At 41.3% G+C, this 16,926-nt stretch overlaps 1 protein-coding gene across 8 annotated transcripts in view; it reads left to right on the plus strand.

Moving 5' to 3' along the window:
- FAM184A (family with sequence similarity 184 member A) overlaps window positions 1–16,926 on the plus strand; it is a 147,370-nt gene that overhangs the window by 88,539 nt on the left and 41,905 nt on the right. For all 8 annotated transcript variants that reach the window (XR_013541277.1, XR_013541280.1, XR_013541281.1 and 5 more), the window contains 5 exons: window positions 84–281; window positions 2,209–2,331; window positions 6,395–6,556; window positions 7,746–7,871; window positions 8,029–8,175. Coding sequence is in view for 5 of the 8 variants with exons in the window: in XM_072997377.2 (XP_072853478.1) it covers window positions 84–281; window positions 2,209–2,331; window positions 6,395–6,556; window positions 7,746–7,871; window positions 8,029–8,175 (756 nt within the window). In the remaining 3 variants the exon portion in view is untranslated. The remainder of the gene's footprint in view (window positions 1–83; window positions 282–2,208; window positions 2,332–6,394; window positions 6,557–7,745; window positions 7,872–8,028; window positions 8,176–16,926) is intronic.

Consider the following 16,926-nt stretch of genomic DNA (forward strand, 5'->3'; position numbering starts at 1 on the left):
AGACTACAAAGACAAATCATATAAAAATATAATTAACCAGATGATAATGATTTTTGCCTTTGGTGTATTCTTCAAATTGACAGAAAGTGAATGAAGCAAGGGAAACACAACGAGAATATTATGAAAAGGAGCTGATAAAACTGCAAGCCAGGCTGGAAGGGGAGGCTGCACAACTAAATGAAGCTCATTCTAAGGCCTTGGAGGAGTTGGCATGGAAACATCATACTGCTCTTGAGGCAGCACATGCCAATGGTAACAAAGAGAAGAAGAAACTGCAAATGGTAAGATAAGTATAATATGCGGGATATTTCTAGTTTTACTATCTAAAAAGATTTTGAATGAAAGATTTAACTCTGTAACATGTCTTAATTATTTCAAATCTTAATCACTAAGTCGATTGGTAGGATCTTCAGCTGCACAAATTATTTCAGTTGCAAGAGAGCAACTGTATACTAATACCATTTTAATAAAAAAGGCAATCCGTCTTTCAGATTTCTTAACAGACAGATAAAAGATTAATTATAAGCAGGTATGAAAGGATATATGGATTTGCTTTCTCAGCATTTCACAATACTGATGAGAGAAAGTTCCAGTTGATTTTCTAGGTGTTCCCCCCCCCAAATACAAAACACACATCCTCTTATATTGATGAATATAAGTGAGGAAGCTAGAGAAAAAGCAGTAGAATGCACGGGTGGGGCTGTGAACTGGGGATATTCTCAACCTTCTTGTAAAACTTTAGGGTGGCTTTAAGTCCTTAGATTTATAGTTATATAAATACTGTAGTGTTAGTAGTAGGGTTTGTTGGGCTTGGGGTGCTGGCTTAAGTCTCAAGGCTTAACCAGATGGAGTGACAATACTCTTGATGTGCAGAACTGATGGAAGATAAAATTTGAATGATATATGTGAGGTTGCTTTTAAAGCCTGAGCACCCATCTCCCCTCTTTCCCTGCTGGTGCCTGGGCTCAGTGGCTCAGCTCCGATTTTTGCATGTGCATTGTGCTTGTACAGTGCCAGCACACCAAAAAGCTAGGAGTGATCAAAGGGGGCTTGGGTGCCTCTTGCAGCTGCTGTTGCCGCTGCCCAATTGCCTCCTCCAGGGCTCACGGCTTGTCCCCTCCGGTGGTGGAGGTGGCAGCAGCAGCAGGAGACGAAGAAGGAGGCAAAGGAGCGGTCACACACACTCGGGCACCTCTTCCTGCTGCCTCCCCTGCCTGCCCGATCACCTCCTCCAGTGGGACTGACAGGCCCACTGGACATTCACCCTGTCCCCTCTGGTGGCGGAGTCAGCTGGAGACGGAGGCAAAGCAGTTGCACTGGAGGAGGTGATTGGGTGAGCAGCGGAGGCGGCAGCAGCAGGAGACAGAGGTGGAGGAGCAGTTGCCCATTAACTGCTCCTCCACCTCCAGCAAGGGTCAAAATTCAGGGGTCATTTTATACATTGGGGGGTCATATACACAGAAAAATACGTTAACTTTTATGAAAACCTAGGGTTCAATAGCTGTAGCGTTTGTTATTATTATTTTCAGTAAACTTTTTTTAAAAAAATCTTGTTCTGTCCTGCTTTTATTCAGTAGTATCATTGCAGTATAATGTTTTCAAACGAAATATTTAGACTAGAGGTTTTTTAAGTCTCCCATTTTTGAAATTTAACATTTCATTCAATAATTGGTTTGGAATTATCCCTGTATTAGACTTCTACTAAATGCTAGACATGTATTAAATGTTATATATTTATCAGTATTTTGTCTCTTGTGAGCAGCAAAATCAGAGGAAACTTATATTTCTGGCATTTTTCCTAATTATTTTTGAAGTGTTATACCAGGAAGAGTCTCTATCAGTCTTATCACACAAAATAACCATGGTCAGTAGAAAAATGGATTAAAATCATGGCTTGCAGTATGATTAAGAAAATGGCAATCAAGTTTTCCTTTAGTATATAATAAGTATTGAAATAATAATTGTGTGCCATCAAGTCAGTTCTGACTTATGGCGACCCTTTTCAGGTAGAGATTGCTCAGAAGTGGTTTACCATTCCTTTTCTCTGGGAGCATCCTGAGGCTGCCCAATTCTGGAATGCCCAGTGTTAAATTGAACATCCCACCTCTGGCTTTGCAGCCAGATACCTAACTCAGCTATCCGGCCATTTAATATGCATTGAACACATACAATATTTTAATACTCTGTTCTGTTTTTCATTTCCTTAAGGAGTTAGAACAGCAGTTTGAAAAAGAGAAGCAGCACTTTGAAGATGAGAAGAATCAGCTTCGACAGCAGTTAGAAAACCTGAAGGAAGACCTGACAACTAAACTGACATCATCCAATCAGGAGGCAAGAATAAACTTGGTCATATCTACTACTTGTCACATGCATTCGACCACAATTAATCAATACTGATATTTTTCCTTGCTGATGATGTATATTAAGATCTGGCTCGTCTTGTTCTGCTTATTTCTATTTAAAGGATGTATTCTCTAATATACTTCTATTTATTTAAATATGTTCACACACATATACAACTTCTGCTTGTATGAGTGGTATACACTCTATGGCGAACCTATGGCACACGTGCCACAGCTGGCATGCAGAGCCCTTTTTGTGGGCTCATGAGCCATAAGACATGGGATCTCTACTCCCCCCGCCCCCCGGCAGCCAAACTCCAGGAGGCTGCTGCAGTCACGGTGCTGGCGCCTTGACAGGCGGCGGGCCAGGATCCGGAGCAGCTGGTGCTGGCGGCGGAGCCAGAGTGGGGTCTCGAGGCACCCCCATGCCCAGGATTCCCCCTTCCACTGCCACTTCCAGTTCTGCAATCGCCACTTCTGTTTCCGCTGCTGCCACCCGCCACCCGCTGTTTTTTTCTCCCTAGTTTGGGTCGTTGTTGTTGTTTAGTCGTTTAGTTGTGTCCGACTCTTCGTGAGCCCCATGGACCAGAGCACGCCAGGCCCTCCTGTCTTCCACTGCCTCCAGTAGTTGTGTCAATTTCATCTTTGTTGCTTCGCAGACACTGTCCAGCCATCTCATCCTCTGTCGTCCCCTTCTCCTCTTGCCTTCACACTTTCCCAACATCAGGGTCTTTTCCAAGGAGTCTTCTCTTCTCATGAGATGGCCAAAGTACTGGAGCCTCAACTTCAGGATCTATCCTTCCAGTGAGCACTCAGGGTTGATTTCCTTTAGAATTGGTAGGAATAGGGTTTTGCCAATAGCAACAAAAGTAGCTTCCCCTGTGACTGAATTTTTCCAGGATGCATATTCTCTGATATTTTCTAAAACCAACACCCTTTATTAACTGCATTTCCACCCCATCTTTCTCACAAAGAATTCATGTTTTCCTCACTCTTAACATCCCAGCAACCTTGTCATGAGAGATCATGATTGGCCTACTGGATTTCCCATTGTTATTATGTGCCATCGAGTCACCTCCAGATTATGGCTACCCTATGAATGAGCGCTCTCGAACGTGTCCTGTCCTCAAGAGCACTTGCACAGCTCTTGCAAACTCAAGTCCGTGGCTTCCTTTGGGGTGTCAGTCCATCTCATATTTGGTCCTTTTTGTGTGTTGCCTTCAACCTTTCTCAGCAACATTATCTTTTGTAGAGAATTCTGCCTTCTTACAATGTGCCCTAGTTTCCTCTTTCTAAGTCCAGTACCCTTTATGCTATACTATAATGATTTCTGTACTTTCTTTCTAATATGAACAAATACTGTGCTTCCTTTAGATGGGAGAAAAAGTGAGCCTGTTACAGGGTTTATTAAAGTGCCAGGTGATTATGGGTCTTTGAGTGAATGCTTGATTTTACCTGTCTTGCTAAAATTTAAGTTTGAATGTCAGTTCTTTTTGTCCTGTTAAGAATATGGAACCGTATTAAACCACTTGCAGTGATATACATTCTGATGTCCCGAATACAAGAACTGCAGTAGTCATGTACTGTTCTTTTCTCTGAACAGCAGTGCTCCATGCCACATTGCAAACAGCTTTTAAAACACCCTTTACAGTGAAATTCTATTATATACGTTCAGAAATAAGTCTTGTTTAATTTAGTGGGAATTATTCCCAGGTGAGCTATGTAGGATTGTACCTTAAGTCAAAATTGTTCTTTCCTTCCCGACCCCTTACACCCAATTATAACTCTTTGAAAATCATAAGATGTTTTAGAATTACTGGTTTTCAGATAGCAGGAGACACAAAAAATAAAAGAAACAGACTTCTGTAGCCCAAAGGAACTCACAGAAATATATTCATTGTGCATTAATGAATTCCTAATTAATTTACTGTTTGGCTCCATTGATAACCCTTCCTGCTTAACTGTATCCAATAAGTCATTTAGATAATCTTTTACAAGTAGAAAGACCTTTAATACATATCCCCCCAAAATTGTATTCTCTTGCTCACAAAAATAGAGTCCAGCTTACTTTATGAATCATGCTTTTGTCAAAACTATTAAAACTTGGTGTATTTAATTTTATATTACTTTACTCCAATAAAAATTGAGCAACAATCCAGCAGAGTAAGGAACAGAGTGAATAATATGCTTGACACTACGTTTACTATTTCAGTGTGCCATAGAATACTTTAAATGTTTCCAAATTTCTAAGGCAAGATTATTTAGAGGGTGGCAAGATTTTTATTATGCTTTTCTAGGCTACTGTGTTTAGGAAAAAGCATTAGAATAATAAACTCCTAAAATAATAAACTTCTCTCGCACTCCCTCTCTGTTTTTTCTTCTCTGATTAGATAACTTCTGTGTTCAAAGAGGTACGGTATATCGTAGTTTGGACATTATATTGTAAACATGGTGAAGAAAAACTGATCCTTGCCCAGTTTCACTGCCTCTGACATAATGATAAAGAACAAATTAGTGTTACAGAAATGGGACTAGCCTCCCCTCACGCCATACTTCTGGTGCATCCTGAAAAAGTCTTTTGAAAGTTGTGTTTTCAGCTAAGGAAAGCTTGCACAGTTTTTTTTTAACTTGGGCAAACTCTGGGTAATATTAACTATGGTTAATAGAAACAAGCCAGACTCTGTATATTGTTTATGAAGCTATTTTCTATTACCCTGTCTAAAATCAGCCAGATTAGAATGTGTACAGAATACTGAACTTTAGAAGTAAGTGTGTGGCATATTTTGTGTTATGGAAGGAGAACAACTTTTCCATAAAATACAGACTACATTTGACTTGATGGCACATTATTATTATGTTCCTTAATATAGATTCTTGAGCTATTCAGTTTTAATGTTGTTTTGCTTTTATCTTTGAAGAGGATATTTTTTCTGGAACAACTTGGTAATGGTAATAGGAAAATCTTAATGACATATTATTGCTGTAAAAAATATAATGCAGCCCAAATTATAAAGAATTGCAGCTTATCGTAATTTACTTGAAGCTTCTCAGTAATCTTGAAAAAACTTTGTGATTATCCCCAGAGCAGTATACTGAAATGTTAAAATCTGTCCACTTAGAAAATTATTAACTTGTTCATAATTTGTCACAGAGATCATTGTTATAAATCAGTACCCTGAAAAAGCCAATTATGACAATCCATCATTTCAAGACTATTCACTAGATTATTCATTATGTCATAGAATTACTGGTTAATAGCTTTTAAATAGATTAGGAGCTGTTAAGAATAAAAGCTGCTTATTTAGACAACAATCCTATAAACATTACCAGAAATGAATTCTAGTGAATTCAATGGGTTTTGTTTCTCAGTAGATGTATTTGTTTGCTATTAGTCTCTAAACACTTTTTGCAAAGCAGTCAAAGTAATAATTTCCTTATGCAGCTGGCAACATTCTTATAAAAACACACAGTGTTCTTAAAGTCACACTTCTGTTATTATTGTTGTTGTTTTTACTTACATACTGTACTACAATGGTGCTAGAGCATTCTCTGGATGGTTTACAACAGGTTAGTTCTGGTTCAAAATATAATTTCTTTGAAACCCTTAATGATGGCCATTTTTTCGTTAGAAATTAGAGTTAGATGTTTCCTTATTCACAGTCTTCACATATGTCTTCCTCAATTTTGTAGTCTCATTCATACGGTCAATAATTCATGGATAGAAATCAGACCATATGTGTTTTTAATTTAATTACAGACTGACTCTCATATTTGGTCTTTAAGGATATATAGGCAAAGTTAAGGGGCAAGTAAAGTGCTCTCTGTGCATCTACACTGGCACAGACAGATCCCTTCAGAACGTTCTAGACATAGAGACTTCTGACGCTAGCCCCACTCCTCCATTATACCAAGCATGGTTCAACATAATAATTAAGTGAAAAAAGGAATGCATAACATAATCTCTAAGAAGCAGAATAGCATTCAGTAAACAAAGGAAAATCTAAAATGTATGTCTATTGGTTTGTCAGTACTTTTTTCTTTCTTTTTTGCAGGTGTGTCGTCTTCAAGACCTAGTAAGGAAAAGTGAACAAGGGCTTGGTACTGCAGAAGGACATATCTCCAGTCTCCAGGAAACCCAGGAAATACTACAAAAGGAGCTAGAATTAACCAGAGCAAGATTGAGGGAGACCACAGATTCTCTGTATAACGTTGAGGTAACTACCTGACATCAGATAAAACTGATACTATCAGTTTCATCACAGATTCAGATGCTCATAGGAGATTTAGTGTGTGCATGGAGCTCCCCTTCCAAATGCTTATAAAACTTCCCCATTTGCTACAGTGTTATTTATTGCAACTCGTTTGGTGTATCATCCCAATGATGTTCTAACTGTCACTTGCTTAAAATGGTATTAAAAGGGGATTAGACAAATTAATAGAGGATAGGTCTAACAATAGCTGCTTGTTCTTATAGCTTTGTGCATCATCTAGCTTTAAAGTAAAAAAACTCTTAATATCAGGTGCTTGGAATAGTATGATGATCCTGTTGTATTTACATCCTTTAAGACTCAAATGGTTGGCCACTGTGGAAAATTTGATGTTGGTCTAGATCAGGGATTCCCAAACTGTGTGCCATGGCTCCATAGGGCACCCAGGATCTGAGCCAGGGGCGCCAGGGGGAAAGACATGAAACATAGAGCTATGAAGGCCATAGAGGAGCTATTCATAGCTCTATTTAGAGGAGCTGTTCATAGATCTGTGTTAAACAGGAACTAGAAGTGAAGGCTATGCGCCTGCCTCTCCTTGCCCCATCTCTATGGTCCCCACTGGAGGTGCTTGCTGGATGGTCTCATGAATTTCCTGTGTCAGGACCTGGAAAGAAGTGGGCCCTTGGGGTTATTTGGGGGAGGAGGAAGGAGATGGAATGGCTGGGGAGGATTGTCAAGATCCTGTCCCTCGTGGCAGTGAGACCTCTGATGGGCCCTTCAAGCAAGGGGAGCCGTGGCCAGTGGTCAGTAAATCAAGGGAGGAACAAGTCCAAACTGTTTGGGAACCACTGTTCTAGATGAACCATTGAACAGCTGCAGCAGTACTCTTCTTTTGCTCAACATGCATATCTCCATTATATTGATGTGCTTGGAAATCCTTTTGAGTAAACAGAGCACAGAAAAAAGAAACTGTGGCTATGGCTAAACTTTTATTGAAAAATACTTATATTAATTTATTTCAGAAATTAGCATGTTACTGAAACAAAAAATGTGTGAACTGGAATATATTTTTGGTAGTCAATCAAGAAATTACTTCTACTACTTGTGCATTTGGGAAGGAGATCAATATTGTTTCAGAGCAAAACATCGGATGTATATTGTTGCTTAAATCCACATATGAACTTTGTGTTGGTAGGGGGAGTTAGATCAGGAAAGACAACAACATGAGGCAATGATTGTCACCATGAGGGAAGAAGAAAAATTCAAAGTTGACCGAATGGCCCGAGACCTGGAAATAAAATGGACAGAAAATCTTCGGCAAGTGTCCTCCCCCACCCTTCACCCCAATGTTTTTCTCTTTTAACTAAACAAAATGTATTCAGTATAATGTAATGCAGGTCAAAGTTGTGAATTTCTTCAGAGTCATCAATTTCCTGAATAAGTGAATATTTTTGTTTTTGTCTCTTCTTCTCAGGCAGGAGTGTAGTAAACTTCGGGAAGAGTTGAGGCTGCAGCATGAAGAAGACAAAAAGTCTGCAATGACTCAACTCTTGCAACTGAAAGAGAGGGAAAAAAATGCTGCCAGAGATAGCTGGCAGAAGAAAGTGGAAGATCTCTTGGATCAAGTAAGTCAACATTACTTACATGTTTTATTACCATATGAAAATTACATCTGAAAAGGGATATATTGTTGAAGAGCTAATTTGTTTGGAATTGGAGGGATGTGGAGAAATAATGAAAATCAGATCTCTGTGGCTGTTTTATCAACAGTCTCAGTGGTAAACTAGAAATATGTTTATAAAGGATGAGTTCTGGCTCTGTTCTATACAGGGCACCATGTTGGACTAGAACAGGCTGGGCACTTGTGGCCCTTTGGATGTGATGTGTCCCCAACTTGCTTCATTTTTTGTAGTCTAGAAATGATGGGAATTGCAGCCCAGCAACATCTGACAGAAAAGAGTTGCTCACCACTGTCAAGAAGAAAAACATGGTCATGATCCAGGTTTAAGAGGATTTCATTCAAAATTTTGTTTATGTCCCTTTCTTTCCAAAGCCCGTGTTACTCAGAGTGTGAAGTATAGTAATATGTCTAAAATCTAAAAGTATGCAGAAAAGAATAGTTATCCAGACAATCATATCCAATATCATCATCGTGTAGTCATTTGGTCGTGTCCGACTCTTTGTGACCTCATGGACCAGAGCACGCCAGGCCCTCCTGTCTTCCACTGCCTCCAGTAGTTGTGTCAATTTCATCTTTGTTGCTTCGCAGACACTGTCCAGCCATCTCATCCTCTGTCGTCCCCTTCTCCTCTTGCCGTCACACTTTCCTAACATCAAGGTCTTTTCCAAGGAGTCTTCTCTTCTCATGAGATGGCCAAAGTACTGGAGCCTCAGCTTCAGGATCTGTCCTTTCAGTGAGCACTCAGGGTTGATTTCCTTCAAAATGGATAGGTTTGTTCTCCTTGCAGTCTAGGGGACTCTCAAGAGCCTCCTCCAGCACCACAATTCAAAGGCATCAATTCTTCGGCGGTGAGCCTTCTTTATGGTCCAGCTCTCACTTCCATACATCACGACAGGAAAAACCATAGCTTTGACTAGTCAGACTTTTCTCGGCAAGGTGATGTCTCTGCTTTTTAAGATGCTGTCGAGGTTTGTCATCACTTTCCTCCCAAGAAGCAGGCGTCTTTTAATTTCATGGCTGCTGTCTCCATCTGCAGTGATCATGGAGCCCAAGAAAGTAAACTCTGTCACTGCCTCCATATCTTCCCCTTCAATTTCCCAGGAGGTGATGGGACCAGTGGCCATGATCTTAGTCTTTTTGATGTTGAGTTTAAGGCCGTTTTTTGCACTCTCCTCTTTCACCCTCATTACAAGGTTCTTTAATTCCTCCTCACTTTCTGCAATCAGAGTGGTATCATCTGCATATCGGAGGTTTTTGATATTTCTTCCGGCAATTTTAATTCTGGCTTGGGATTCCTCCAGTCCAGCCTTCCGCATGATGTATTCTGCATATAAGTTAAATAAGCCGGGGGACAATATACAGCCTTGTCGTACTCCTTTCCCAATTTTGAACCAATCATTTGTCCCATATCCAGTTCTAACTGTTGCTTCCTGTCCCACATATAGGTTTCTCAGGAGATAGACAAGGTGGTCAGGCACTCCCATTTCTTTAAGGACTTGCCATAGTTTGCTGTGGTCCACACAGTCAAAGGCTTTTGCATAGTCAATGAAGCGGAAGTAGATATTTTTCTGAAACTCTCTGGCTTTCTCTATAATCCAGCACATGTTTGCAATTTGGTCTCTAGTTCCTCTGCCGCTTCGGAATCCAGCTTGTACTTCTGGGAGTTCTCGGTCCACATACTGCTGAAGCCTACCTTGGAGGATTTTGAGCATAACCTTGCTAGCGTATGAAATGAGTGCAATTGTACGGTAGTTGGAGCATTCTTTGGCACTGCCCTTCTTTGGGATTGGGATGTAGACTGATCTTTTCCAGTCCTCTGGCCACTGTTGAGTTTTCCAAACTTGCTGGCATATTGAATGTAGCACCTTAACAGTATCATCTTTTAAGATTTTAAATAGTTCAACTGGAATGTCATCACCTCCACTGGCCTTGTTGTTAGCCAGGCTTTCTAAGGCAGTGGTTCTTAACGTGGGCGATAATGCCCCCCAGGGGGCGATTTCATTTTTCAGGGGGGCGGTAGAACGAAAAGGGGCGGTGTGGGGGTGCTGGAGCAGAAGGGGGGCGGTAGGGGGGCGCTGGAGCAAGCCAAACCTGTTAAGATGGCTGTAGCTTTTTTACAGTGTGCATGAATATATATTTTCATTTAGTTTCAGAGTTTTCGTCTTGAAATTTTTAGTTCCTGCATTGTGGTTTGTTTTTATGCCCTTTTTATATTTCTTTTTGCGTCTTAAAATTTGCTTGCAACTAAATCATTAAATGTTACTTTTGGGGGGCATTTCATTTTCTTGGAATTGAATTTTGTTTTCAGGGGTCATTGGATTTTAGTGTCATAAATAAATAAATAAATAAGAAAGAAAGAAAGATTTCATCACCGCGGGGAGGGGGCGATGTTAACTTCCTCAATCGCTCAAGGGGGCGTTTCTTTCAAAAAGGTTAAGAACCACTGTTCTAAGGCCCACTTGACTTCACTCTCCAGGATGTCTGGCTCAAGGTCAGCAACTACATTGTCTGGGTTGTCCGGGATATCCAAATCTTTCTGATATAATTCCTCTATGTATTCTTGCCACCTCTTCTTGAAGTCTTCTGCTTCTGTTAGGTCCCTCCCATTTTTGTCCTTTATCATGTTCATCTTTGCACAAAATGTTCCTCTAATATCTCCAATTTTCCTGAACAGATCTCTGGTTTTTTTCTTTTCTGTTATTTTCCTCTATTTCTTTGCATTCTTCATTTAAGAAGGCCCTCTTGTCTCTCCTTGCTATTCTTTGGAAGTCTGCATTCAATTTTCTGTAGCTTTCCCTATCTCCCTTGCATTTTGTTTCCCTTCTCCTCTCTGCTATTTCAAAGGCCTCGTTGGACAGCCACTTTGCTTTCTTGCATTTGCTTTTCTTTGGGATGGTTTTTGTTGCTGCCTCCTGTACAATGTTACGAGCCTCTATCCAAAGTTCTTCAGGCACTCTGTCCACCAAATCGAGTTCCTTAAATCTGTTCTTTACTTCCACTGTGTATTCATAAGGGATTTGGTTTAGATTACAGTGGTGCCTCGCTTAACGGGCGCCCCGTTTAACGATGAATCCGCATAGTGATGCAGATTTTACGATCGCAAAAGCAATCGCATTGTGATGTTCCCTATGGGGAAAAATCGCTTTGCCCCATTTTCCCCCAGCTGACCGGCGGGGGCTTCGGAAGGACCGCGGGGGAGGGCTCAACCGTGGTCCTTCCGAAGCTCCCGCCGGTCAGCTGTGGGAAAATGCCGGCGAGGGCTTTGGGAGGACCGCATTTTTGCACAGCTGATCGGCGGTTCCAAAATGGCCGTCGCATTAAACAGAGTTTAATACGTTCCTATGGGGTTTTTCTTTCCGTATAGCGATGTTTCCAGATAGCGATGTTTTTCCCCGGAACGGATTAACGTCGCTATGCGGGGCACAACTGTATACCTGAGTAACCCAGTGGTTTTTCCTACTCTCTTCAGTTTAAGCTTGAATTTTGCTATGAGAAGCTGATGATCAGAGCCGCAGTCAGCTCCAGGTCTTGTTTTTGCTGACTGTATAGAGCTTCTCCATCTTTGGCTGCAGAGAATATAATCAATCTGATTTCGATATTGCCCATCTGGTGATTTCCATGTATAGAGTCGCCTCTTGTGTTGTTGGAAAAGAGTGTTTGTGATGACCAGCTTGTTCTCTTGACAAAACTCTATTAGCCTTTGCCCTGCTTCGTTTTGAACCCCCAGGCCAAACTTTCCTGTTGTTCCCTTTATCTCTTGACTCCCGACTTTAGCATTCCAATCCCCTAGAATGAGAAGAACATCTTTCTTTGGTGTCAGTTGTAGAAGGTGTTGTAAATCTACACAAAATTGTTCAATTTCAGTCTCCTCAGCAACGGTGGTTGGTGCATAAACTTGGATTATTGTGATGTTGAAAGGTCTGCCTTGGATTCGTACTAACATCATTCTATCATTTTTGAGATTGGATCCCATTACAGCTTTTCACACTCTTTTGTTGACTATCAGGGCTACGCCATTCCTTCTACGGGATTCTTGCCCACAAGAGTAGATATGATAATCATCTGAGCTGAATTCGCCCATTCCTGTCCATTTTAGTTCACTGATGCCCAGGATGTCAATGTTTATTCTTGCCATCTCCTGTTTGACCACCTCCAGCTTCCCGAGGTTCATAGATCTTACATTCCAGGTTCCTATGCAGTATTTTTCTTTGCAGCATTGGACTTTCCTTTCACTTTCAGGCACATCCACAGCTGAGCGTCCTTTCGGCTTTGGCCCAACCACTTCATTAGCTCTGGAGCTACTTGTACTTGTCCTCCGCTCTTCCTCAGTAGCATGTTGGATGCCTTTCGACCTGAGGGGCCCATCTTCCAGCATCATATCTTTTAGCCTTTTGTTTCTGATCATGGGGCGTTCTTGGCAAAGATACTGGAGTGGCATTGCCAGTTCCTACTCCAGATGGATTGCATTTAGTCAGAACTCTCCACTATGTCCTGTCCATCTTGGGTGTCCCTGCACGGCATAGCCCATAGCTTCTCTGAGTTACTCAAGCTCCTTTGCCACGACAAGGCAGCAATCCATGAAGGGGCATATCCAATATACTTAGTAGCAAACATTGCACAAAATATCAATGTGAGTGGATTAAAAACACAGTGCAGCATTGGAACTATTCATTAGCCAAAGCCTTTAAAATATACCCATATTGTTGTTCAAAAAGTAAGGAAAGGTACAGATACACATGCTAAGCTAAAGACTGTCTGCAAATAAGTCCCTTAATTTATACTGGAAAATTTTTCTTTTATGGAAATTCATCAGAACCCTTAATGACTACAGAAGGCTACAAAAGCTATGAAATCATTATGGCAGGGTATACACAAATAAATGTTACTTAGAGCATAAAGTATAGTAATACATTTGAAATGTATAAATATGAAAAAAAATCATGCAGTTACTCAGTCATGTCTAATATATCTAGTAGTAATTGTTAAGCAAACTATAAATAAGGGAGAAGATTGAAAATGCAAGTAGCAGCTTGCAGAAATACTGTTCTTCAGAAAAACAATTGAAAGCTGAAAAATGGGAGTTGTCACAAAGAAATTACAGCATAGTTTTCTCTTGCGCATAAATGGTGTTCGCTGATGGACAGGAGGACATTTCTCTTTTTTTAACATTTTATTATTTTTTATGACATACATACCTACAAAGACAAATACAAAGAAGAACCAAAAAACAAACCAGAAATACCTACAAATCAATGACACAAAGAAACTAACAAAACATACAAGACTAACAAAACATACAGTGGGGAGGCATTTCCCATACCAGCTTTTTTGTTTGTTTAGTCGTTTAGTCGTGTCCGACTCTTCGTGACCCCATGGACCAGAGCACGCCAGGCCCTCCTGTCTTCTACTGCCTCCCGGAGTTGTGTCAGGTTCATGTTGGTTGCTTCGCAGACACTGTCCAGCCATCTCATCCTCGGTCGTCCCCTTCTCCTCTTGCCATCACACCTTCCTAACATCAAGGTTTTTTCCAAGGACTCTTTTCTTCTCATGAGATGGCCAAAGTACTGGAGCCTCAGCTTCAGGATCTGTCCTTCAAGTGAGCATTCAGGGTTGATTTCCTTTAGAACTGATAGGTTTGTTCTCCTTGCAGTCCAGGGGATTCTCAAGAGTCTCCTCCAGCACCACAATTCAAAGGCATCAATTCTTCGGCGGTCTGCTTTCTTTATGGTCCAGCTCTCACTTCCATACATCACGACAGGAAAAACCATAGCTTTGACTATTCGGACTTTTGTTGGCAAGGTGATGTCTCTGCTTTTCAAGATGCTGTCAAGATTTGTCATCGCTTTCCTCCCAAGAAGAAGGCGCCTTTTAATTTCAGGGCTGCTGTCTCCGTCTGCAGTGATCATGGAGCCCAGGAAGATAAAATTTGACACTGCCTCCATATCTTCCCCTTCTATTTCCCAGGAGGTGATGGGACCAGTGGCCATGATCTTAGTTTTTTTGATGTTGAGTTTCAGACCGTTTTTTGCACTCTCCTCTTTCACTCTCATTACAAGGTTCTTTAATTCCTCCTCACTTTCTGCCATCAGAGTGGTATCATCTGCATATCGGAGGTTGTTGATATTTCTTCCGGCAATCTTAATTCCGGCTTGGGTTTCTTCCAGTCCAGCCTTCCGCATGATGTATTCTGCATATAAGTTAAATAAGCTGGGGGACAATATACAGCCTTGCCGTACTCCTTTCCCAATTTTGAACCACTCAGTTGTTCCATGACCAGTTCTAACTGTTGCTTCCTGTCCCACATATAGGTTTCTCAAGAGACAGATAAAGTGGTCAGGCACTCCCATTTCTTTAAGAACTTGCCATAGTTTGCTGTGGTCCACACAGTCAAAGGCTTTCGCATAGTCGATGAAGCAGAAGTAGATATTTTTCTGGAACTCTCTGGCTTTCTCCATAATCCAGCGCAAGTTAGCAATTTGGTCTCGAGTTCCTCTGCCTCTTCGGAATCCAGCTTGTACTTCTGGGAGTTCTCGGTCCACATACTGCTGAAGCCTACCTTGGAGGATTTTGAGCATAACCTTGCTAGCGTGCGAAATGAGTGCAATTGTACGGTAGTTGGAGCATTCTTTGGCACTGCCTTTCTTTGGGATTGGGATGTAGACTGATCTTTTCCAATCCTCTGGCCACTGTTGAGTTTTCCAAACTTGCTGGCATATTGAATGTAGCACCTTAACAGCATCATCTTTCAAGATTTTAAATAGTTCAACTGGAATGCCATCACCTCCACTGGCCTTGTTGTTAGCCAGGCTTTCTAAGGCCCACTTGACTTCGCTCTCCAGGATGTCTGGCTCAAGGTCAGCAACTACATTGTCTGGGTTGTCCGGGATATCCACATCTTTCTGATATAATTCCTCTGTGTATTCTTGCCACCTCTTCTTGACGTCTTCTGCTTCTGTTAGGTCCCTTCCATTTTTGTCTTTTATCATGTTCATCTTTGCGCAAAATGTTCCTCTAATATGTCCAATTTTCCTGAACAGATCTCTGGTCTTTCCTTTTCTGTTATCTTCCTCTATTTCTTTGCATTGTTCATTTAAGAAGGCCCTCTTGTCTCTCCTTGCTATTCTTTGGAAGTCTGCATTCAAGTTTCTGTAACTTTCCCTATCTCCCTTGCATTTTGCTTCCCTTCTCCTCTCTGCTATTTCTAAGGCCTCGTTGGACAGCCACTTTGCTTTCTTGCATTTCCTTTTCTTTGGGATGGTTTTCGTTGCTGCCTCCTGGACAATGTTACGAGCCTCTATCCAAAGTTCTTCAGGCACTCTGTCCACCAAATCTAGTTCCTTAAATCTGTTCTTTACTTCCACTGTGTATTCATAAGGGATTTGGTTTAGATTATACCTGAGTGGCCCAGTGGTTTTTCCTAATCTCTTCAGTCTAAGCTTGAATTTTGCTATGAGAAGCTGATGATCAGAACCGCAGTCAGCTCCAGGTCTTGTTTTTGCTGACTGTATAGAGCTTCTCCATCTTTGGCTGCTGAGAATATAATCAATCTGATTTCGATATTGCCCATCTGGTGATTTCCATGTATAGAGTCGCCTCTTGTGTTGTTGGAAAAGAGTGTTTGTGATGACCAGCTTATTCTCTTGACAAAACTCTATTAGCCTTTGTCTTGCTTCGTTCTGAACTCCAAGGCCAAACTTCCCTGTTGTTCCTTTTATCTCTTGGCTCCCTACTTTAGCATTCCAGTCCCCTAGAATGAGAAGAACATCTTTCTTTGGTGTCAGTTCTAGAAGGTGTTGTAGATCTTCATAGAATTGTTCAATTTCAGTCTCCTCAGCAATGCTGGTTGGTGCATAAACTTGGATTATTGTGATGTTGAATGGTCTGCCTTGGATTCGTATTGACATCATTCTATCATTTTTGAGATTGTATCCCATTACAGCTTTTCCCACTCTTTTGTTGACTATGAGGGCTACTCCATTCCTTCTACGGGATTCTTGCCCACAATAGTAGATATGATAATCATCTGAGCTGAATTCGCCCATTCCTGTCCATTTTAGTTCACTGATGCCCAGGATGTCGATGTTTATTCTTGCCATCTCCTGTTTGACCACCTCCAGCTTCCCAACGTTCATAGATCTTACATTCCAGGTTCCTATGCAGTATTTTCCTTTGCAGCATTGGATTTTCCTTTCACTTCCAGGCACGTCCACAGCTGAGCGTCCTTTCGGCTTTGGCCCAACCACTTCATTAGCTCTGGAGCTACTTGTACTTGCCCTCCGCTCTTCCTCAGTAGCATGTTGGACGCCTTCCGACCTGAGGGGCCCATCTTCCAGCGTCATATCTTTTAGCCTTTTGTTTCTGATCATGGGGCGTTCTTGGCAAAGATACTGGAGTGGCTTGCCATTTCCTACTCCAGGTGGATTGCGTTTAGTCGGAACTCTCCACTATGTCCTGTCCGTCTTGGGTGTCCCTGCACGGCATAGCCCATAGCTTCTCTGAGTTACTCAAGCCCCTTCGCCACGACAAGGCAGCAATCCATGAAGGAGCCATACCAGCTTAACTATTATATAAACTTCTGACTACAGAAATAATATATCCATGTGCATCTGCACATGCTATATTCCACATCCCTATTTTAAATATCTAATAGAATGTCTAAACATCCTAACTCTATAAAAAAGGTATTATAAATTCC

This window comes from Pogona vitticeps, chromosome 1 (assembly GCF_051106095.1).
Source record: "Pogona vitticeps strain Pit_001003342236 chromosome 1, PviZW2.1, whole genome shotgun sequence".
Taxonomy (NCBI): Eukaryota; Metazoa; Chordata; class Lepidosauria; order Squamata; family Agamidae; genus Pogona; species Pogona vitticeps.